Below are 23726 nucleotides of genomic sequence, written 5' to 3' on the forward strand. Positions count from 1 at the left end.
CTGCCTCAGAAGAAGGAGATGTTGGTCAACTATTCAATCATGACATATTTCCTTGTTCACATTTTTCACATAAAAATGCAATAAAATGGCAATTATTCATTGTGATTGCATCTTGCACAACCGGATAAAAGATGGACATTAGAGCTTAAACCTTTAGTTAGCTGACTCTGTCAAATTTCATTCGTACTAAAATCAGTTGATTAAAATTATGATGTGCTGTGTTGTTGCATAATATAGACAGAGACACGAGACATGGGACCAAACTATAAAGCATTAATCCAAGAGTTTAAAGGTATTCTGCGAGAAATTGAAGTTACAGTGCACCAACCTAGAAATTGCCTGGGGCGTACAAAGCAACGTTGTGCACCAGTAATTGTTGGGGTTGGAACCATTGGGTATTGGCCTGCCTGTGTCATTTTGCCTTGATCCATTATCAAAGCCAGCATTAAAAAATTCCAGGCTGCAGCTTTGCAGGCAGACTAATTATCGTTGGCTTCAATGTACGTTTCACCTAACTATATTCTCCTTTACCATTTCCCTGTCAGCTGATTCAGTCTTGGAGAATTCAATTCAGCATTGCAACAGATGCATCATCTGACCACCTTCTTTCATTCTTCCCATCAGACTTTTCCATCCAAGTACAACTTTGATTCTATCTTGGTCAAGACTTGCAAAGCCTTCCAAACTCAAGGGTCCCGCCATTCTTTCTAGATCCTAGGTACTGAGTACACCTCCCTGTTTTCTGACCAAATCTCAGTTTATACCTCGTTTTCTTGATTGCAAAATAGTATCTTTCTACATGATATTTTGAGTCTCTAACTGGGTTCAATGTTTATGAACGTTCTCCTGTTTGATTGTAATTCACAAGTCAACTGCTCCTTTTTTTTTTTTTTTTTTTTTTTGGTATTATTAAGGCTTTTGCTGATTGAATCTTGCTGTGCTATCAGAAATCCAGAATTGACTGATTAGAAAGGAAAAGAATGGGGATGTGCTTTAGCCAAGAAAAACCAACAGTCTCCAAGGCCAATGGTGGTGTCGATGGAATGTATATTTCTGGGACACAGCAAAAACCTGTTCAGCACACAAAATCACCAGCTACTAATAGCCAAATGCCCTTTAAGCCACCTCCAAGCCCCAGACCAGTTCACAGGCCAGATACAATATTGAGGAAGCCGTATGAAGATATTAAATTGCACTACACACTGGGGAAGGAATTAGGCAGGGGTCAATTTGGTGTCACATATCTGTGCACGGATATTGAAACTGGAAGACAATATGCTTGCAAGTCCATATCAAAGAAGAAGCTTGTTACCAAAGGTGACAAGGAGGATATGAGACGAGAGATTCAGATTATGCAGCATTTAAGTGGACAGCCAAACATAGTTGAATTTAAGGGTGCTTATGAGGATAAGCATTCAGTTCACCTTGTGATGGAGTTGTGTGCTGGTGGAGAGCTTTTTGATCGAATTATTGCCAAGGGACACTACAGTGAAAAAGCTGCAGCTTCAATCTGCAGGGCTATTGTCAATGTTGTTCATGTCTGCCATTTTATGGGTGTGATGCACCGTGATCTTAAGCCTGAGAACTTCTTACTGTCAGACAAGAGTGAAAATGCGGCCTTGAAAGCAACAGACTTTGGGTTGTCGGTATTTATAGAAGAAGGTATCTTTCTCATTCTCAGTTCTCACGTAATTCAGAAATGTATGCCAGCTTTTCCTATGAACTTTAAGATATACGTGCGCTCTTGGAGTATTAGAATATAATATGTGGACCACTTAGCCAACATTTTGAAGTTGAGTTCCCAGTTTTTCTAGCTTAAAAAGTGCAAAATATGTATCCTAAAGATTGAGGAAATGGTCCATGAATACTGAATTTACTTGAATGTTAATCTTCGAAATGTATATGCTGGTTCAGATATGACATAGATTTAAAATGCTCTTAGTTCCTTTCATATTTCCTAGCAAACTTCCAGTCATTAGATTCGTTACAGACTGTAAAATAGTCGATAAGTTAGATTCGTGTTTGGTTCAAGACAGTGCTTCAAAGATAAGCTTGTAGCAGATTATAGAGTTCTGTAGCTACGTGTAGTTTTAGTTGCAAAAAATGCTGCTTATTTGCCTGGAATGTGTTTAAAGCATGAAATTAAGGCTTTATCAAACCATGAGAAGCTCCTTTTCACAAGACATCGAGGTACTGCAACTTAAGACATCATCATCAAGTGCACCTTGATCACAGATATCAGTGACGAGGCTTTTATTTACACAAAAGTGTTCCTTACAACTGATGCTGCCATTAAGCGAACTAGTGTTTGCAATTCATGATTTTCTTGGTGTTTTCCATCATAATCTTATCAGTTAAACCGAGTCTGAACCTTTCTGTAGGCAAAGTCTACAAGGATGTAGCTGGGAGTGCTTATTATGTTGCACCTGAAGTTTTAAGGCGTAGGTATGGGAAGGAAGCTGACATTTGGAGTGCTGGAGTCATGCTGTATATATTACTCAGTGGTGTGCCACCCTTTTGGGCAGGTAAAGCAAACAAAGTTGCCTTCTTTTCTAGTTCTAAATATGTAATAACGTTTCTTATTATTCTTCTCTTGGTACCATTTGCCGATTAATGTAATTAATCTTTTCATGAAATTTGCATGACAGAAACTGAGAAGGGTATATTTGATGCTGTTTTAAGGGGACATATTGACTTTGACAGTCAACCTTGGCCATCAATCTCAAGTAGCGCTAAGGACCTTGTCCGCAAGATGCTAACACAAGACCCCAAGAAACGAATTACAGCTGCTCAAGTACTTGGTATGCCTAAGAATGACCTGAGTCCTTCACTAAAATCCTTACAGTTGCAGAATATACCCTTTTTGTTTATTGTTGTCTGAGAGATGAGGTCATATACTTGCTAGTTGCTAACTTAGGAACATATCTCCTTAGTCAAAGCCTCACAACCTTTTTATGGTTCTTTTTCCACTTCAAACTGCCTAAAGTTTCTGTATCCACTGGCATCTCGAAGTAGTCAAGATTTATCTAAATGTTAGAAGTTATTTCTCCTGGTTTTAGCCTAATAGTTGATGATTCGTAGCTTGGTAGACTAGATCTGAAAGAAGTTATTTAGTGAATAAGCTTAAGATGGTCAAACATTGGAGCATTTTAAATTTGTTCTGAAACCTAGCAAGACATTTACATTTAACTGAAAGCATCTCAGAAAAGCACTTTTCTACTTCCACAAGCATGTTTCTCCTTATTCTTTTATGAAATGGATGGATTATCACTATGCAGTTCTCCAGTAATTCTTTCTTAATGGTAAGAATTCTTTGTGCTGGTAATATACTCATGCTACAATTCTGGCGTCAGCATCCTGTACCTACAAAATTTCATATGTTCAAATTTTGTGCTAATCCAGATTTTGTGCTTTTTTGACTGAACAGAGCACCCATGGATGAGAGAAGGAGAAGCATCAGACAAACCAATAGACAGTGCAGTCCTTTCCAGAATGAAGCAATTCAGAGCAATGAACAAACTCAAAAAATTGGCTCTAAAGGTATGATCATTATTCAAGAACTTAGATGTCAGCCCATAATAGCACACGTTTAAAATAGACATGAATCAGAGTGACTGTTAAAACCATCATATATAAGCCCAATATCTTCTCTTTAGCTTGTAAATCTTATCATTCACAGAACCTGGTTAAGTTGCTCCAGGAACACCAAGTTCCTAGGAGGATGTTGCAAAAAAGATAGATTGCAGGTAAAAGCTATCATAGAAGAGCCCAACTCTCTCATCAAGTTTGCTCAACTTACCTTCTGAGAAACCTGACTTTGGCATTAGAATGAGAGATATTGCTTAGTCCGCACCTTTCTGAACACCAGCTAAGCTGAGTAATACATTGCCCATAACCATCAAACAGAGGGAATTGGGAGGGGCCAACTATAGAAGCTGTTGTACTGATGAGACACCCCCCAAGTGATACTGAGCAAGTCAGTTTATGGGCACCATCATTTATTACCATATTCAGCCAAATTATGGGTAAACCTGTTCCAGAAGACTTTCCGCTGCTGTGGGATTTCAGAAACTCAGTAGAAAGGCTATTCCAGTGATCAAATTCTAAATCCTCCTAACTCACTCTAAGCAACTTACTAATGTGCCAATGCCAATGTACATGGTAAATTCTGGCACATTCATCTTACAAACCAGAATTGATTGTTGGTTGATTTAAAATCATATTCCAGGTCATTGCAGAAAGTCTCTCTGCAGAAGAAATCCAAGGGCTGAAAGCAATGTTTCAAAATATGGACACTGACAACAGTGGCACAATCACATGTGAAGAACTAAAGAGTGGACTTGCTCGACTTGGGTCAAAACTCACAGAGGCAGAAGTTAAACAGTTAATGGAAGCTGTAAGTTCAGTAGAGCTCTTCCTTCATGCTATGCTATAATATCCTGAAACTAATTGCTATTATGCCAACTGTCAGGCTGATGTTGATGGAAATGGGACAATAGACTACATTGAGTTCATTACTGCTACAATGCACAAGCACAAACTAGAAAGAGAAGAAAACCTTTATACAGCATTCCAGTATTTTGATAAAGATAATAGTGGGTAAGTTCCAACGGTAAGATGCCATCTGAATTAGGCATCATCTCTTAAGAGTGTTGTTGATGCACTAACTATTGCACAGTCGTAAACCCATGATTTTCTTTCTATGCTGTTTTAGGTTCATTACGAGAGATGAGTTAGAAACTGCTATGAAAGATTATGGAATGGGTGACCCAGCCACCATAAAGGAGATAATATCTGAAGTGGATACAGATAATGTGAGTATTCTTCTTCCTTCGTTGCAGGTCTCTAAAGACTTTTGATCATGTTTGCCCGCTCACCAAGTACTGCATTTTTTATGCCGTCAATATTCCAGGATGGAAGAATCAATTATGAAGAGTTCTGCACAATGATGAGAAGTGGTACAAAACAGCCAAACAAGCTCTTCTAGTTCAAAGCTCCAAGATCTTAAGCTTTATGACTCGGGGTTAAATCTTCTTCTCGGTCACAAATTACATTACTAAGTCGAGCAGCAGCTGTCCAGCAGGCTTTCAGTTTGGAAATTTAAAGTATAGCATTTGTTTTGTGATTTGTTCCAGCTCAGTTGTTGCTCTTTCTGCTGTTTCCTCAGTATCTATCCAGCCTTTTTTTAAACAACCTTCCTTTGGATGTCTGGAGGAGGGGGGAAAATCTGGATGTCTAAACCTAGCATTTAATCCCCTCTTCTTTTTTGATTTATTCTTTAAATGAAAAAAATGAAAATAGTCTTCCGTAATAACACCGTTATGCATTCTGCATGGGGATTACGTTGTGCATTTTACATACCGCGTAACTTTATTTGCACATGACGTAACTTTATTTGCACAACGTGTAATTTTAGAACAAATTTTTGTAAGTCTCACACACGTTATTAAAAATGAAATACAGGAAGTGATCTGAACCGTACAATTTTTTTGAGTCAAATCCTGACCGTACACTGTTCAGAGACGTCCTTCTGATAATAACTGTCCCTGCCCCGTCTCCTCCGCATGAGAAAGGCGGATCTGCTCCTTACTGTAAATCCATCCTCTCTCCATTACACTCCTTTGACTTGCAACCGCCTGTTAGCTCATAAAAGCCATGGGTCAACAAGTTTCAGATGTCATGTGCTCTCGTCGGCAACTGCCAAAAAAACCTCAACTGCCAAGAACAACAGATGCAAAAGGCAGTCTCAGCCAGGATGCGAGAACCACCTCTACAAACCAAGTTATCTTAATCTTGTCCACCAAAACTCACTCTACCAAAATTCCTCCCAGCCACCAAACATCCCCACAAATAAATGAACATCCTCCAGTGACGAGTGAACGCATGACGCATCTAACCGTAGTTCTCTGTGATGTATTCTGAAGTCGTCACCAAACTTGAATGCCACTCAGATGACAGCTTAAGGCCACAAAGAGTATCTTAGATTTGGAAATCGGTTTAATCCAATATATTATCCCTCGATCTTTGAAGGAATCATCATATATACCAATTAGAAATCAAAGCAACGATTTGACGCATTTACAATGACAATATTAAAAGATTAAAGCAAATACACAAGTAAATATATCAATTATACCTTTATTACTGAAAAATAAGAAGGTAGTCTTACAAACCGCTTTTTGTCCCATGACATTATCAAATGAAAGAGAACCAACACCAACTAACGCGAATAGTTCCCACTATCCACACAAACACTAACACGAATATTATAATAGGCAATCCTCAGATGCCACACACCAATGCAAAATACTGCTACTATATATTATTTTCTTCAGACAAGATGATCATAATAATCCTTAAAAACCATGAATCTTGATCTGGTCTTTCTTGACAATTCCAGCAGTCACAAGGAACTGAGAAGCATTCTTGCGCTGATCACCTTGAAGTTGAATGACTTTGCCTAGCTCTTTGTCTTGCACCACATTCCCGTTGCAACAGAACTCTTTCTTAAGATCCTTCAGTATCTTCTCCAAGCTGAAATCTTTTTTCAGCCCCTGAATAGTTGTCAAGCACTTTTTACCATTCCTTTGTTGAACACGGATATGAACATACTCTTTGGCACCAGGGGCACCTGAGTCCTTATCCTCGGTGAATGGATCAAAAGCAGCTGGGATTTGGATGTCTAGATCAACCATGTATTTGTTGGATTGGAACTCGAAAACTTTCTGAGATCAGAAAGCGGAAATATCGGCACTAAAGCTGTAGACAAAGAACAAATATCTGTCAGCATCCAAGAACTTTACTTTGTAAATCAAAATGACAAAAAAGAAAGAAAGAGAAAGAAACTAAATCGGTACATCTGATTAATCATAAAAGCTCGCATAGCTCATAATTATAGTCCAAGAATGTAACTACAAATACAAAAGCAACCCCCATATATCTTGATATCTGTCATTAGTTAATCCAGAGGTCATAGTATCCTGAATTCAGCTTCCAAAAATTTTTATGTAGAAAAACGAAGACGGGAACATAAGCCCACATGTATATTAACAAATCCTTAACGACCCTAGTACCTCATGCTACCATGAACCCAACATCTTTTATCAACCTACCGATCAAATTCAAAAGGGTCACAGCCTATACTAACGTAGCAAAATCTCATCATGGATTGAATTTCACAAACAAACCAGCACCTTCCCCACCAACTAAAAATTTTTTTCATGTATCAACAAGCGCAGCACCCACGGGCTACCATCAGGCCCCATAATAAAACTAAGAAAAGCATCGCATCGTGTTCAAAGACAAAAAAAAAATGGAAAATAACCTATAATTTTAAAATAAGGAGATCGAGTCTTCAATTAAAAGGAAAAAGAAAAAAAGATCAACACTTTAACAACCGGAAGAGGAAAGCGGGAGAAGCGGGCAGAAAACTAACCTCTTAAACGAAGACCGGAAAGAAAGCGAACGCGTATAAAAGCCGTAGAAGAAATTATGGAAGGAAGACAAGGGATGAGTGGGTATTTATAGGGAGGAAGGAGGCGGTGGGAGATGGGTGGGTCTTTAATTTTGTAGCCACACGAACTTAATTGTGGTTGGGTTTATTCTGACCCGGTTTAGCCTCCCTCATGTCATGCATCACTAGTTTTGCAATTAATGTGGATTTCCATTTATATCCAGATGCTTAACAGATACTACTACGTATATATATATAAACCTTAGATGAAGGCGAAGGGGAGTGGGGAGGACATTAGATCGTGGGGGGGCGGCTGGGCAATTTGGGGAATTTGCAGCTACAGAGATCGCGTAGAATCAACGCACTGGAGCCAGCCGTGACGACAACGCAGAAAGAGATTTGTGGAAGTTGAATCACCATGGTGGGGTAAGTGTTTGTGTGGGCAACGCGGTGTTGATGCCTCATGGAAAGACTCCTGATTCATCACGGGCTCTGGGTCATTGTTGGTGGGAAGGATCCAGATGGACCAGGACACCGCCCACAACATCTATGGCTTCATTTTCGGTCAAATCATAACTCTTACTGTTACTCTTCTTATTTGAGAGGGAATTTCACCTCTCAATAAATATATATATATATATATATAAGGGAATTGGGTTATTACACGCCTTTTAAATTTTATTACAACTTATTATTTTAGGACGAGAATCCAAGTAAATTAAGAAAATTAAAAGAAGAGAATCTTACTTCTAAATCAAAGGATATGATGCATCCTTTATAAAAAAAAAAAAAAAAAAAAGAGAGGAGGAGGGTCTAATTGAATTAAAAGAGGTCAAAAAAAAGAGGATTTCACTTCTAAACTAAAAAATATACAACATGCACATCCTCTAAAGTTTGAAGGCAGAGGTTTAGAGATTTAAATTCGTAACCAAATCTGCATCAAGTGGGGGCTAACTCATCGAACGGGAAGTTTGTTCCGCAGCTTCTTTTGAACACGGTGGATTTTCCCATGTTGTTTTTTATGTACACCTGACAGGCCATTTGGGGCAGCCATCCCATCATAATCCTATCCAATCCTGCCGTGCCCTTGTACCCTTTCCCTGTCTTTTCGACATCCACAAGTCTTAGCACTCGTCTGGCGGCGTTTTCTTTTCTAATATTTTCTTATTTAAAAAAATAAAAATAAAAGGATCAATTAAAAAAGGTTAAAAAATTGTACCAATACAATTAAAATATAATATTTGTCTAACAATAGTTTGAAATATGATAGAATATGTATATTATTCAAAAATTACCTTTTTTCGGAAGATAGATCCTGAAAAAATAATAGAAATTTATATTAGAAAATGAATCATATATGAATAACAATAAATGTAATTAAATGTTGTTAAAATGAAATACTTGCAAATATTATGCATTCGATTTGATAATCTTGCACGAAGGTGCGAACACTCTTCACACCAATCAACTTTTAGTACGAAATCCAAAATTGGTGATTTAATTAATTCTGTTGAATTTTGTGGAATGCGTACTACAAATGAAAATGCATGATCTTTGCATGAATTGATTCGTTGGTTGAACAACCTATCACCATTGTCCTGAGAATTAAGTACGTGCAAAATTCAAAATTAGTGTATTTTGTTTACATAGTTTATAAATAGCATTATAAAAAAATAAACATATATCAAGAAATTCTACCTTCCTTTATAATTCTCTGAGATAAGAAGCATCACAACCAAATACGAATCGTGCATGTCTGTCCTGTAGATTAAAATGCATGTTACCACTGGAATCTTTGATTTGTATGTTAACATTGTACCTGTTTAGCAAATAAAATGTTATATACAATATAGAAATTTTTTTTGAAATTAAAGGTACATAAAATTAATTACCTAACAACAGTGTCGACCATATCATTACAATGCATACACACTGTTTTTGAAAAATGACCTTCACATAGTTGTTCACAATTTTTGCATAACTTATAGAACATGTTTTCTATGTTAATGCTCTGAATGTAAGCAAGTATTCGAAAATATTTAACCTAGTAAGAATGAAAGAATGTATAGGTCATGATTATAATTTTAAAAAATTTGTGCAGTAATTAAATTAAATAGAGTAAGTTTACCGTATGCATAATTGTATATTCGGCTATCCATATTCTCTTTGAATTTGCTATCAACAATGCTTGTGATGTTGTAAAATTGATTGATCTCAACCACGTAACTAACTTTCAAGCACATATATCATTTTCAAACCTACAATTTTTTGAAATATATGTTGATAAAAGTATGAAACAACAATAAAAGTTTGATGTAGTGTTACTGATGGAACTCACCAACTACGCAGATATCGAGCAAAATCTAAATTGTGATTGATATACAATTTGTTAACTTCAATTGTACAAAGTGATGGTCCTGCATAGTATGCTTATATTCGCTAAAAAACTATTCAAATATATAGAGTATAAGTAAAAACATTTGATTTACCGCTGAAATTTCGTACGCAAACACTACATGCTAGTAAAATATTATTTTTTTGTAGCAGACTGATATTATAGAATTTGTAGTATACTCAATAACTTGATACTCAAATCACCGATGAGGCAAAGTTTGCCTAAATAAACTTTACAGTGTCCTAACTCCTTACAAAAAAAAAAAAAACGCTAAATAGTCCTAATTGGCATCACAAGTTGCGGCAACGTGCCAGTGGCATCTAGGTTTAATTTTTTTTTGGGTCAAAATCTAATCCTAATTGGTTCTGCTATTTCTTGATCATATTGTATACTTTCGAATTAAAATTGTATTAAAATAGCATGTGAATGAGCATTTGTCTTTAATTAAGGAGTAAAAAAGATTTAAAGTATAAATAACAAATTATAAACGGTTTATGAAGTAGATTATGGAAAAATTTTAAATTTTAAATTTTACTGGTGATAGGGTTGGTTATAACCCACTACTTTTTATGTATTAAAATAAATACAAAAATCTATAACCCACTACTTGTTCCTTTCTTGAGATTTTTTTTAGGGTTAAATATAGTAAATCTCTTAACTTTACATTTAACTGCACTTTACTCCCTCAACTTTACATTTAGTTGCATAATTGTGATTTTTTTGAAACATGATTGTAATTTGCAAAGCTCCTTTGTAGGGGTGATTATAGGGTTAGTATGGTGAAAAATATTTCTTAATTATAAAAATGTAACATTGCATTAAAATAGCAAACGAATGAGCATTTGTCTTTAATTAAGGAGTAAAAAATATTTAAAGTATAAATAACAAACTATAAACGGTTTATGAAGTAGATAGTGGAAATATTTTAAATTTTAAATTTGATTGATAATAGGGTTGGTTATAACCCACTACTTTTTATGTATTAAAATAAATATAAAAATCTAGAAAAAAGAATGAGAAGTTTGGAAGCCATTTAGAAAGTCTCTGCTAAAAATCCCTTCTGCAATACATATAGATATAGATTCCAATCATCAGATTCATTTTTCCTCTCTATGTGGTCAAGCTAGATTTTCAAAATGCGGCTAAAGTCGAGGAGAGCATAAACTTTTATTTCGACCTGTTCGCCCCCGTCTGGCAAATACGGTGAGAACAGAACGGGTAGAGGAAAAGCATAGTAGTTATGGAGCAGCATTTCCCGTAATCATATGGGGATAATTCCTACCGGCACTGATTACCTTGTTTGGACCGCAATTTTTCGAACGTGTTCGGTGAATCATTTTTTTATTTTATATATATCAAATCGTTACAGTGATTTTTTTACAAAAAAAAAAAAAAAAAACAATCCAAAAATGTCATGTACGAGCTCACCACTGGTCCACAACCCCGTCATATCACGGTATACTGCAGCACTCGAAACTCGGAAAAAACCTCTTAGAATGCATGCCTTCGCCGGGACTATGAAAGACAGATGGGTAGAGCATGGATAAAGAAAAAAGATGCTCAAGGCAACATTTATTGGTTATTATACACAACAAATGATTGCCTATCGAAGAGAAAATATATTCATTTCCCACTCACGAATTGTGCAAAAACAAAATATAATGGATATTTACTCTAATATTATTGGTTATAGTAATACAAGACAGAAGAAATACGATAAGCTCTGAATCCAGGAGGTAAAAGGTCAGGTGCTTCGGTTAAGGTCCATCTCCACTTGGTGAATAGTCCAACGCAAATTTTCCAATTTCTGCAACAGGACATTCCAATTAAAGAGTTAACGAACAACTGGACAAAAACAATTTCCATGATATATTCTGTTTAATTCCCACTTGCCTTGACTATCTCATGATATTGTCTGGCTATGGAATCGAAGTGTGGATCGACGCCTTGATACTCACGAAGGCGTGTAACCTGAAAGCATTAAGAACACAAGATAGTCCAGCGTAAGATCGTCTGAGCAACCTGAACAATAATTCTAAAACGTATCTTCCTTACTCCACTCAAACTCAAAGACATGATTCGAGGAAAAAGGGGAAATCTTATAGCATCATGCACTATTTGATAAAGCAAGAATCTAAGCATAAACTTAATTGGCTATACAAGCAATATCAGTGGCATAGACTTGCACACAAAAGCACATATTCTACAACCCCAACTTGAAAAACAGAATATACGAATGAATTATACCGCTTTATTATACGCAAGTGATACTTCGTCTGTAGAATCGACCAGATACTTCCTGAACCAAAATGAAAGCAAAGAAAGAGAAATGTTAATCCTGCGGCATCAGCAGAATATTCACTGATAAAGTTGACTTTGTTTACCTTATCTTGTGAAGTGCTCCAATTGTTTCTGGAGTATAGGTGTCATACAACAGGACGTGTTCTAGAACTCTGAGAACAACATTTAGGTAAGAATGTTATATTCCTCCTATAGGCGAACAGCAGTAGACCATCTGTCTCAAAACAACTCAAGTTGGGGAAGCCATTTAGTTATCAGAAAGCCCCATCATCACACTTCAAAGGTACCACCCTAACCCATTCATGCACTATCTTTGTTCATCTAGTGAAGGCATGCAGATGTCAAGTTGCGTTATTTGCCCCCAGAAAGAGTATTCCTGATTTACTTTCTAAATATAGGTCATGAAAAGAAAAGAAAGCAATGGACTTTCACCACATCTTGAGCATCACAAAAGAGAGATGTTAAATCTGATAAGCAACAAAGAACAAATCCAATTGCAAAACATACATTTAAGAAAGACCAACCAAAAAAAATGAAGAGAGGGAATTAGATACAGATAGTTTAACGAACTGTATTTTTAAAGCACCATTGATCCACATCGCTAGCAAAAGGAGAAAAGAAAGAAGATGAAATATAGGGAAGAAATTTCGACGCAAAACCTAAAATAGTAAGATCAAGTTTGTTTCTGACTACTCAACAACCCCTCCCCCCCCCCCCCCGGGGGCGGCCCCAAAAAAAAGAAAGTAGTAGTTTGTTTCTGAATGTTCTAAGTGATAATTTTGGCCAAGTGATCCGTAGTTACTAAATTGAAATTTCTGGCGTTTAAATTCATTGCATCACTGATGTGGAAGTATCCTTATCCAGGTTGTAGAATGTAGTCAAAATTCACTGAAAATGTATCAGATGATGACAAGTCGGAGCATCCTTGACACCAAAGATTTCAGAATGTACAATTTATACAGAAAAAATAAAATTGTCCAATCACAAGGAAAAAGCACGAAGTGGGGCAAACCTCAATTTGGCATTCATGGTCTCACACCTTTTGCAAAGCCAAGTTTTGTGCAGTTCATCCTATCAATTTAGATGCAAATAATCAGCTTAAATATCTGGTGAGGAATAACCAAAAAGTCAAGAAGTTGTGCTTGCAGGTACATTTAAGGACAAAACTACTAGGAAACAGCAGAGAATGAAGTAACATTATTTCCAAAATCAGGTTTATAACCTGTAGCTTCAAGAATACAACACTGTGGGGAAGGCAACTTACATATTTATGTTGATGCTGCAACTTAATTTCTTTAACAAGCTTGATTAGCACACCTAGTATCTGCTCCAAAACCTTGAATGGAAAGAATGACCTTTAAGTGCTAATTATAACTAACTATGGAAAGTATTATATATCATCTGCAAATGCATGTAAATCCAGAAGTTCAATAAGAAAAATGGAAGAGAAAAAATGGAGGGACTTAGGATGCCAAGAAGACGATACATTGTAATATTCTGCAAACTTTCTGTCAGATGAATATAGATCCTCCCTCCATGCTGTTTCTTCTCTCTCAATCTCCTCAATAATCAACTTTATCCTGTTAAAGTTAAAAGCCAATCTATTGCTTAATCACATTTATGCACTAATAACTTAATATTAGTGTAAAATAGCACCTAAAAAATGATATGTGTATGTACTTAATTCGAGAGAAGTTATACAGGCTATCCAAAACAATCCTGCTGGACCCTGTAATAACTTGGGGAATTCTGATTAAGCGGAAAAAAGGCACAATTATGTGTATTTTGACGTTATTATTATTATTTTTTGGTCTGCGATGGTGTGGGGAGGCGGGAGGGGAGGGGGTAAAACCTGAATCTATGGTCACATTAATAGAATTTTCTCTAAATGGAATCACATTTTTCAGTGGATTGTTTTTCACTTCAACAGAATGACAAAACAGTAACGTTTGCACAACCTCTTGAGCATTTAAATAATCATTAAGAAGAGTCATCAGAGTCTGAGACTGGTAGTAATATTTTATCAATGATTAAATGGAATCACACTGACAAGAACCGGCTAAAGATCACTGAAAGATACAAGAAAAACTGGCAAATGCAGCCAAAACTATGGGAGTCCATTGAATTATCAACACTTGATGTGGCACTTTACATCAGAATGACGAAATAGCAGCCAGTGCATAAGAAACATTTTAACTTGATAACATAGATACCCATAAAAACAGAACCTTTGTCATGTTAAGGTGCCGGAAAAAAAATTTTATATCAAGGCTCGGACCTTTCTGGGAGCCTAGCAGTTGAATTTGGACCACTGGTTGGTGAATCTGCAAAGATAAAGGAACTTTATATCTTGGAAGTGTTTACAAGCAAGTATTGTAAGAAAACTTAAAATGACCAAAATCTTCAAGTATGAAAATGTTTACTATTGGGCGTTGAGAGAACGCAATTATTTGAAGTAAGTCATACTCAGTAGTTCAGCAAAAATAACATGAGCATGGCTAGGAAATCGATAAAGTAAGATGATCATTTTCCCTATTCATTATTCATTGCTTCATAGTTATCAAAATTTGGAATAAACGCAGGCACCCAGATGTCCATTCACTATCAAGTTAGTTTAAGAGTGTAACAACCAATAATCAGAACTTTTAGCCTATGAACTTAGTAGCTTTTCCAGGTCAATGAACTTGCCACTAGTAGCAAATGCTCACGGACAATAGTGACCAGGCAACCAATCCACATCCACAAGCAGGAATATTTTAGGACAATATCGAAACAACTACAAATATCTTGACTTACCGATGTCACCTGTAACCATAGCATCTATTAACTTATCAGACTTAATGTCTAGTCGACTGCCAATCTCCCGGGCAAGTGACATCTGGTATTCTGCCATATCCTACAGTTGCATAACAGAACAGGTTTTTAGTTCATTGGTTCAACATTTTATTCTTCCAAAGTAGCTCCAACTAAGAAAAAAGATTCACATATCAGAAACAGAACTTCCACTTGATCACGTGTCATACAAAGGAACCAAAGAGCAAAAGGTTGCTTTTAGATCAAGCATACAAGACATTCTCTAACTGCACAAATTATCAGTAAAGAAATCTCTGTCCCATGGGATAAAGTCATCTGATGTCATACCATAGGTAATGGAAGTTGCTGAAGTTGAGTTTGCCACAAATAAGCAGGAGTGATTCCAAGGTATCGATTAGGAGCACCACCAACTTCAGGTTCTGATGCATCAGCGACAACCCCTGAGATCATAGTGCTGGCAGGAGCAGAGGTGCCAAGTGCTGAAATATTTGTATAATTAGTTGAATTTGAGCTTGAGCTAATTGTGACACTGGTACAGGTACTATCAAGGGAGCTTCTTGACATTATACTCCATTTTTCAATTTCTTCCTCGTGTATTTCGCCATCTTTGGATATCAGGGGAAGCCTCAGCTTCTGAGCAGCTTCTGCCACGACCATTCGATGCTCAAGAGCCTCGTAAACCTGAAATATGTATATCACAGTGCAATTTTTAACATGTCCTCAAGTAAAACTTTTTTTTTTCAATTAAAAGTCTGTAGAAGTGGGGTCCATTTTACAAGGCTCAAATCGACAAATCCTGCTCAATGACAGGGAACAAGATAGATACACAGAAAGAGCGAGATCTCAAATGCAACCTATATTACCTTTACTCAAGTCAACAGACAGTTACATAACTACATAATTAACAGATGCTTGGGAATGACTTCACATGAGACTTTGATACATATCAGCTCCAGTGATGCCAATAAAATGCATTTATATCGAGCTTATATGGCACAGAAAACTAACAATGGCAGCACGCTTAGCTAAAGTAGTTTCGCATTCCCATCTTGCAGAGAAATATACTAAGAAAATTTTACAGAAATACTCCCAACAATTGCTGTTAAATATAGGAAAAAGAATCAGAAAACCTGAGGAGGATTCTTCAAGCCAAGCTGGGAGTAAAGACCCTGAACATCGCGAATGCCCCCAAAATTAGCCACTGAAACCGCCTGCTGATACTCTTCCACCATTGCAATCGCCTCGATGTAAATTGCCTACGGTTGTATTAACACAGATGGTATCAATTAAATGTGTCAAAAAGAAAAAAGAAAGCAAAACTAACTGCAACAAACAAACCCAAAAAAAAAAAGAACGAAGATTCTCAGTAGAGAGAATACCAAGGCTTCCAAATAACGCTGTCGTTCTTTGCACATTTCCTCCCTCGCCTGCATCCAATCCACATTTGCACTAAATTCTTACCTCAAATTCATTTTGTGATAACATAGAGAAAGGAAGAAGATAAAATTGTACGAGAGAGAGAGAGAGAGGAGAAAGTACGAGTTGGAGATCGTAGTGAGTGGATTTGGCAATGAGAGAACCATCAGGAGCTAAGCAGTGCCGCTCCAACTGATCTAATAGCTGGATCACGTCTGCTCCTAGATTTTGTGCTGCAATCCCCTTCCCCATTTCTCCTCTCTTCGACAAATTTCACTTGTGACTTTTTTAGGAATATCTTGCTTCTGCTGTTGGTTTCCGTCTTTCCCACAAAATTCAATATCTCAATTCGGGGAAATAGTCAATTTTGTCCCTAAATTTTTTCATTTAAATCAATTTCTTCCTTTATGATTTTTTTTTTAACCAATTTAGTTCTCAAACAATTTTATCAGATTCAATGTAGGACTTGTTTGGCGGTACCACCACATTTTATGTATTTCGCATGGCGGGCCAATGGTATAATTGGAATGATAAGTTCGATTGTCTAATTATAGGGATTATAACAGAGACTTTTAGATGATTAAAGACAAAAATCTCTAAAAATTGAGAGAGAAGAACACTAAAGAGAAACCAGACCTGGTGCTAATTTATACGTTGATTTGTTAGTGCCTTCTGGTGTTAAATTTGCGGAAATAGAATCGTTGATCGAGCTGTGTGACTTAATTGCTAGAACAAAATATGATGTTCTCTTAGATTTGTAACATCTCTCGCCTAATAGTTTCTCTCACCTAATGTAGCATATCTTGATTGCATTATTGATAAAGATGTGCTGAGAAATGAGCTTTAGTTGTATATCCAAACGGTGGTTTTTTCTATTCCTTATGAGATTTGCTTCGGTCGTACATTTTCTTCTCTTAAGTTAAATTGAAAAGTTATTCTATTTACTGATTTTATTACATGGACGCTTGTTTTGGGAGATTGGTATTGATCATCATTTAAGCTGTGAAGAATGAATGAAAAAAAAGCATACCTAGCAGAAAACTCTTTACCATTTTTCAAGTTCTTTGGGGCATTGTGATTTCTTTCGCTGGCTGGTCCTTATTGAATTATCAAAACGAATCTAATCTTTCTATGTTGGCAAACCTCAATCCTCTCCTCTTTTGAATGCCTCTAATTACTTCTTTTCAGAACCCAAACAGACCATGGCTAGGGAAAAATATGAAGTTATGATTCTATAGAGACTCGTCCCAAGGATGGCTTTTGAAAACTTATCACTGGTAGGGTTTCAAAAGGCAATCTTGGAGTTGCTGTAGTTGTAAGGAATTGATATGGATTTTGGACCATCGGATCAGTAAAAAGATCAGGAATAGCTTCCAATCTTCATAGATCATTATTGCTACAAACTGGAATTGGAAGTTGATGCTATTAATATTTTTAATCTTTTAAACCAATATGATACTGCTATTTACAATGTGCTATGGTTATATCTGATTGTAAGTATCTTATTGTATTTTAGCAGCAAGTCTTGATCAAAGCATGTAAGCAGTGAAGCAAATCAGATGGTAGATTGTTTAGCTAATGTATAGGATGCTAACAACAGGATATCTTTTATTATGATGTTATGCCCCACTATCTTTTAATTGCAAGATGACTGTTTGGGGATTTTATTCTCATTTTGTATGATTGTATATTATTTTAAAGTTTCTTTTATGAAAAAAAAACTTCTAAAACTACGAAAAGCTAAAACTGTAGCTTATTTTTACTATTTAATAAAATTACAAAAACATAACTGCAAAGATATTGATGCATTTTTATGTAACTTTTCATATTTAATATCTAAATTTGAATAATTGGGCATTTATGGGCAATATTTATCGATGTGCGGTGTTATTCTCCTAATAATCCCTATAATTAGACAGTCGAACTTGTCATTCCAATTATACCTTTGCCCCGCCATACAAAATACATAAAATGTGATGACGCCGCCCAATAAAGCCTACATTGAATCTGATAAAATTATTTGAGAACTAAATTAGTGAAAAAAATGATAAAATTATTTGAGGACTAAATTGGTGAAAAAAAATCATAAAGGACGAAATTGATTTAAGTGTTGAGATTAAATTTACGATTTTCCCTTTCAATTCCCAAATTTGAACTGCCTTTACTAGCCGGCTTGCACGCCAAAGCCTAGCACGACGCAATATGACATCGCACCGTCTCTCTCCTTTCGTTTGTTTCCTTTTTTCCTTTCTGATTGATAACAAGTTTTTTCTTTTATTTTTTTAAGTTATTTTTTATTGTTTTTTTTTGGGATTCGGTAATTAAGTTCATTTTTTCTTTTTTGGGATTCGATAATTAACGTGGAAGGATTAAAAAAAAAGGGGGAGTATGATATAAAATCGTTAAATATATTATTAGGTGATATTCTGGCATGAAAATAAAATCTTCTAGGTTGAATCATTGAATTATGAGCTACATTTTTAGGTGAAACTTTGGGACCAAAATTAAAACCTTGCCAAATATCAAAGTGAATTGTTGCATCATCTAAAAATAAAACCATAATTGAAGAAGGTTCAATTAAACAGTAAAATGCTCAATGAATGTACTAATACCATCTTTTATCAACCATAAATTGTCATTTGAAAAACACAAAACTTGATCAAATGCAGTAAGAGATGAGATTGCATTTCTCCTTTATTCCTTCCTAGTCTTATTAGATGTTAGAATTCATCAAATCAAAAGGAAATCCTACTAGTCAAGTGGCATGCAAGAATGTTTGCAAGGCTCTCTAGAGGCTTGTCAATAACTTTCCAATCAACGTACACGACCATTATTCTTCAATTCTACAACTTCGACCCTCCCATCCTTCCCGGTGCAATAGAAGGATCCTTGGTAGAACAATGGAGCATTGGAACATGGCTTGAAACTTGAGTCGGCAGCCAATTCCACAAAATGCCAGTCGTCATCTCCTGGATTCTTGATTTGGACATAAAGTTGTGAGCTTGTATACAACTATACATCACACCAACAGTTAAAGAATCTGAAGAAGAAGGACAGGATGTAAAAATGAAGCTTGAAAATGCATAGCCAATAGATTGTACGTCTTTTGTTATTGGATCAAAGGCAGCAATGGGTGTTTCTTTGTCCACAATTCTGGGATGCTCCTGGCCTCGCTCTTGAAAGAATCAGCAGATGTTTTTGTACGGAAGGTTTGCTCCCTGAATCCTTTTCCGCGATAGTATATCAGCCACGGATACTTTCCCGCGACTGACGGTTTTTCTGATAATTATATAATAGCTCTCCGATGATCCCTCCGTCTGCATCTCCATCTCCATCCCCATCTCCCTTAGACTTGGAGTAATTAATAATAAAGCCAATAGATTCTTTGTGTACCAAATGTATGCAGGCAGACTGCTCCTCTCGTTTCATAATACGATACTATGAGCTAATAATAAGACTTTTTACTTTTTACAAGATCACTAACTGCCACGTCATCAGGCAAGTCCCAAACAACTTTCTTCTCCTTTCTTTTCTTCCTTTTATTTTTAATTTTTAATTATTTTTAATTTATTTTTTTTTGCATTTCTAATTTCTTTCTCTTTAAAAAGGAGGCAAAAGGCGGTGAATCGGACCGCCAAATAAGAGAGCAGCTGAGAATTGTCAGCACAATCCTTCAAATCCCCGGTTTGGTTTTCCTTCTTCAGCTGCTCCCTGCCCCGGCTTGTTGATGGAAAATGTCAAAGCCAGAGACCTAACGACCTCGTTTCAACAGCTCGATTTGCATCTCAATCCCAACAAGGCCACTCAGAAATCAACCAAGTTTATGTCTTGGCCACTCAGAAAGCCTCCCAGCTTGGTGAGTTTATGTCTTGGGGTAGTTGGTAGGCATTTTGAGGACATCATTGAGGACTTGCCTGATATTGCCCCGACTTTTCCACCTAATATCAAGGTTAAAAAACATCAAAGAACCCGTCTTCTTCTTCTTCTTCTTCTTCTTCTTCTCTCTCTCTTTCTCTCTTTCTCTCTTTCTTTCTTTTCTTTTGTGCAGAAATTGATGTATTGATCCTTCCTATTGTGTAATCACAGCAATGAGTTAAAATGGTTATCTTGATTGGCAGTGATTTAATTCGTAATATAAATTGTTCTAATATTTATGTGGCTAATGGTGCTCCAGGGCCGTTAATATGTGATTGAGATTTGGTGTCTCATTGTTGCCTAAACTGCTTAAACTTGTAGTGCTTGCTTTGAAGACTCTATTTTTGTTTGCTTTTTCCCCTAAATTTTTTGGTGGTATCATCATCCATTCTTATTAATAAATTTGAGGCCTTTGCCGCTTGTGAAATCAATTGGCTTTATTTGATCAGTCGACAGTGTTATTGTGAAAAATAAGTGCCTTAAGAGAGCATTGCCTCTATGTCCTTTTAAGATGGCTTAAGGGCTTGCAATTTGTTATGGATAATAGCAGTACATGATCTCATAAAATCAGTCTAGGTATGAAAAGCAGGGGTGCATATATGAATGAATTATTGCATAAACCTTGTTCTATTTAAAAAAGAAAAGATATTGACATGTCCATGCAAAATTGTCAGATGGCCCTCGCCGCAATTGCAAGAAGACGAAAGTTACTGACTGATGATGTTATTATCGTATTAGCTGAAAGTTCTTGGGACATACTTGACATATCAGGTTCAGATATTTCTGATTTTGGTTTATCACAAGTACTTCAGATATGCAAATCTTTGCGAGCAGTTGACATAAGGTACCCAAGTTGTGATTTTGTGTTAATTCAGATGCAATTTGTTATTCTTATGTAGCAATATGGTAGGAACCCTAGGACGTTCCATTTGGAATTGCTGCCACATTAGTAGATTTACTTAGAATTTAACATCTTCTTCTTGAACAAACTTTTCAATTATGAATGATTGTTATCCTTTGCGTTGCATGGGCTATAAGAAGCCAACATTATGGTCCTTTCCATTGAATTTTCAAGATCAGTTGCTTGGTTATCATCTCATACTGTTGGACTTTTCTGAAGATTTAAAGATGCATCAACTTGGTTACATCTTTTCAATGACTAGGCGAGAGAACCAATCTGACTTATGGGATGTGGTTTTCTTTTGTAACTTTCAGTTCATTCTCGTGGATTTTTTGTTTAAAAAGCTCCCAAATGTTCCAGTTCTCGACTTGCAGAAAGTTCTATATTGTGATTGTTTTTTATCCTGATGGGGTATCACATTGCATATGTTGTGCTATTTTTTACTATACCAACTTTATTCATCTAATGTGACTTGGCTTTTGTTTACGCTGCTATCTTTCTTTACCTAGTCGGTGCAGCAAACTCACGTCAACTGGGATTTCTGAACTCCTTCAGCATTGCCAGTGTTTGGAGATATTGAGATGGGGGTATGCTATCTTCCTTGTACCTTTTTCTGTGCTATATTTTTATGTACAAAGCGATGCTGCTATGATTAAATTCACCGGGTTGGTTTTGTTTAGGTGTGTACAACCTCCTTAACTTCTAACATGATTTTAAGATTAATATTAGGAGATACATACAAGATTGTAGTTCAAATACTTTTGTTTGTTTTTTGTTTAATTAACTAATTGGCATTAACGCCTATGTTATAATTGCTAACATTAAGGTGCTAAATTTTTGTGCCATTCACCTGGCAGTCAACTCATTGCAGATTTTTGAACTTGTGTGTTCATATATTGATCTTGTACGTTTTAACTGGAACCTGGATCATAGTTGAGTTTTAGTATCAACCTATGTTTTTGCTGCATTGACTTATAGCAAAAATATATTTGTATAATTAATAAATCTAGGCTCATTTCTGTTGTCTAGATTGATATATGAAGGATGGAAAAAGGACATTGGAGGCAGATGAAAAAACTTATCAGAACTCACTCAACTTTTACTTTAAAGTGATATTTACTTATTCCATTTGCTGCATCAATCAGAATTGAAATAAACTTCTATAGACGTTTAAAGAGCTTCCCAGACCCCGGTGCATGTCTCGACTTTCTCGAATTAATTGTCAATCCGTGCCAGTTGAGTCTTTCATACTAATAGAAAGAAGAAAGTATAACCACTTTGAATTTTCTCTTCGAGTATTCTCGTCATCTTATGGGATAGAATGACCCAATAGATTGGGTTTTGACCATGAGCATAAACCTCAATAACAGGAAATGAACCAAAGTTCATGTTGCAGAGGGTGCCCGGCAAGTGACCAAACAGCACGGAGATGCTTAAGTATCTTGAAGCCTATTTTACATGATGTGGCAGGAGAATCTTGGGAGGAACTGGAGGCCACAGATATTGCCGCTGCTGCACAATCACTTCGTTGGCTTGTATGGGTATGGTTTCCTTTTAATGTTAGTTTGTAAGTTCCGTTTTGCTATTAAAGATGACCGTTGTTCAGAAATTTGGTTTGCTTAACCTATGATACTATATTAAAAAAATGAGCGGGGTTAGTGCTCTTATTTGCATGGAGTTCTGATTTGTGAACTTTTAACAGCCAAAAGTTGACAAGGATTCCTTAGAGAGCTTGTCTGTAGAATGCCCCCGCATAATTATAAACCCAAAACCATCAGCTTTTGGATACAGAGGCTTGGAAATTCCTAGAGAAGCCTTCCCGAGTGCAGCATTGGACGATCCAGTTGTTGAAGATATTGATCCAGAAACATGGGCGATATCTGGGTTTACAGCTAGGTCAATAATTGCATCAACTTCTGGATCTGACGAGTTACCCATGGCTGAAAAGTTTAGGCTTGCATTTGTAGAGAGAGATAACCGATTGGCACCAAAGCGTGCAAAGAATGCAAGGCAGCACCAGCGACGAGCAGTGAGGGAATGGGTGATGATGAGTTCTAGAGCAAAAGCAATGGCACTTGCCTCCCAAGCAACCAAGTCTCTACACCATCGGAATTAGGCTAGAACGTTATCCTGCTTTCATATCATGATACAGCTATGTTTCATTCTTTAGATCCTAAGGATTAAGTTTTATCACTTTATTACTTGAAAGTTGGCCTGAAGTCTATGCGGTTTTGCAGGCATGATTTTCATTGTTTCAGTCTTTCTCGTTTTCATAATGTAGAATGTATGTTTTAGGTATCTCTAGCGATCCAGTGGATGGGAGGAATTCACTGATCAGGGATTGGGTTATCATTCTTCTTCTGCTTTTCCGTTGTAAAGTATTTTAAGTACCGTGAAGTCTGGTTAAGACACCCGCCGTAAAGTAATGCATTCCAAAGAAATTTCTTGCTTCACAAGTACTGCATAATAATTTCCGTCTATTTTGAGAAAAGGTCAAAAAAAAAAAAAATTAGGTAAAGAAGATTCACGCA

The 23726-nt window shown here is 36.4% G+C and overlaps 4 protein-coding genes across 5 annotated transcripts; 2 read left to right on the forward strand and 2 right to left on the reverse strand.

Moving 5' to 3' along the window:
* Positions 1 to 347: 347 nt before the first annotated feature.
* LOC113770027 (calcium-dependent protein kinase 2) lies at positions 348 to 5316 on the forward strand. Its single transcript, XM_027314372.1, has 9 exons — positions 348 to 718; positions 948 to 1662; positions 2382 to 2525; positions 2649 to 2801; positions 3428 to 3540; positions 4229 to 4396; positions 4472 to 4599; positions 4715 to 4814; positions 4913 to 5316. The coding sequence occupies exons 2-9, from the start codon at positions 981 to 983 to the stop codon at positions 4985 to 4987; spliced, it is 1563 nt and encodes a 520-aa protein (XP_027170173.1). The 5' UTR covers positions 348 to 718; positions 948 to 980; the 3' UTR covers positions 4988 to 5316.
* A 798-nt stretch (positions 5317 to 6114) lies between these two features.
* LOC113770028 (protein translation factor SUI1 homolog) lies at positions 6115 to 7512 on the reverse strand. The gene is made up of 2 exons (XM_027314373.1): positions 7436 to 7512; positions 6115 to 6759 (listed from the first exon to the last, which is right to left on the reverse strand). Exon 2 carries the CDS (start codon positions 6693 to 6695, stop codon positions 6357 to 6359), a length of 339 nt encoding a protein of 112 aa, XP_027170174.1. The 5' UTR covers positions 6696 to 6759; positions 7436 to 7512; the 3' UTR covers positions 6115 to 6356.
* A 3880-nt stretch (positions 7513 to 11392) lies between these two features.
* Positions 11393 to 16682, reverse strand: LOC113770656 (AUGMIN subunit 4). Its single transcript, XM_027315183.1, has 13 exons — positions 16503 to 16682; positions 16343 to 16390; positions 16094 to 16219; positions 15291 to 15644; positions 14946 to 15045; positions 14428 to 14473; positions 13636 to 13729; positions 13414 to 13485; positions 13162 to 13220; positions 12233 to 12301; positions 12096 to 12147; positions 11742 to 11819; positions 11393 to 11655 (listed from the first exon to the last, which is right to left on the reverse strand). The coding sequence occupies exons 1-13, from the start codon at positions 16629 to 16631 to the stop codon at positions 11593 to 11595; spliced, it is 1290 nt and encodes a 429-aa protein (XP_027170984.1). The 5' UTR covers positions 16632 to 16682; the 3' UTR covers positions 11393 to 11592.
* Positions 16683 to 20000: 3318 nt separating this feature from the next.
* LOC113770769 lies at positions 20001 to 23602 on the forward strand. Of its 2 annotated transcripts, none has more exons than XM_027315346.1 (5): positions 20001 to 20328; positions 20969 to 21138; positions 21705 to 21782; positions 22592 to 22736; positions 22898 to 23602. In XM_027315346.1, the coding sequence occupies exons 1-5, from the start codon at positions 20107 to 20109 to the stop codon at positions 23309 to 23311; spliced, it is 1029 nt and encodes a 342-aa protein (XP_027171147.1). In that variant the 5' UTR covers positions 20001 to 20106; the 3' UTR covers positions 23312 to 23602. The 2 variants fall into 2 exon arrangements, with proteins under 2 accessions (XP_027171147.1, XP_027171148.1); XM_027315347.1 differs by having other exon boundaries at positions 20001 to 20235.
* Positions 23603 to 23726: the final 124 nt, after the last annotated feature.

The sequence above is a fragment of the Coffea eugenioides genome, chromosome 5 (genome assembly GCF_003713205.1).
Source record: "Coffea eugenioides isolate CCC68of chromosome 5, Ceug_1.0, whole genome shotgun sequence".
NCBI lineage: Eukaryota > Viridiplantae > Streptophyta > Magnoliopsida > Gentianales > Rubiaceae > Coffea > Coffea eugenioides.

What these genes read in the sequence shown, in the direction of transcription:
- LOC113770027 (XM_027314372.1), top strand. Translation starts at nt 981, where the DNA reads ATGGGGATGTGCTTTAGCCAAGAAAAACCAACAGTCTCCAAGGCCAAT. An exon ending in TGTGCCACCCTTTTGGGCAG is followed by an intron (nt 2,526 to 2,648) that starts GTAAAGCAAACA and finishes TTTGCATGACAG; the next exon opens with AAACTGAGAAGGGTATATTT. An exon ending in TACAGCTGCTCAAGTACTTG is followed by an intron (nt 2,802 to 3,427) that starts GTATGCCTAAGA and finishes TTGACTGAACAG; the next exon opens with AGCACCCATGGATGAGAGAA.
- LOC113770028 (XM_027314373.1), bottom strand. Translation starts at nt 6,695, where the DNA reads ATGGTTGATCTAGACATCCAAATCCCAGCTGCTTTTGATCCATTCACC.
- LOC113770656 (XM_027315183.1), bottom strand. Translation starts at nt 16,631, where the DNA reads ATGGGGAAGGGGATTGCAGCACAAAATCTAGGAGCAGACGTGATCCAG. An exon ending in AGCGTTATTTGGAAGCCTTG is followed by an intron (nt 16,220 to 16,342) that starts GTATTCTCTCTA and finishes ATACAACCGTAG; the next exon opens with GCAATTTACATCGAGGCGAT. An exon ending in AGTTTGCAGAATATTACAAT is followed by an intron (nt 13,486 to 13,635) that starts GTATCGTCTTCT and finishes TTTCCATTCAAG; the next exon opens with GTTTTGGAGCAGATACTAGG.
- LOC113770769 (XM_027315346.1), top strand. Translation starts at nt 20,107, where the DNA reads ATGGAAAATGTCAAAGCCAGAGACCTAACGACCTCGTTTCAACAGCTC. An exon ending in CTTTTCCACCTAATATCAAG is followed by an intron (nt 20,329 to 20,968) that starts GTTAAAAAACAT and finishes CAAAATTGTCAG; the next exon opens with ATGGCCCTCGCCGCAATTGC. An exon ending in CACTTCGTTGGCTTGTATGG is followed by an intron (nt 22,737 to 22,897) that starts GTATGGTTTCCT and finishes AACTTTTAACAG; the next exon opens with CCAAAAGTTGACAAGGATTC.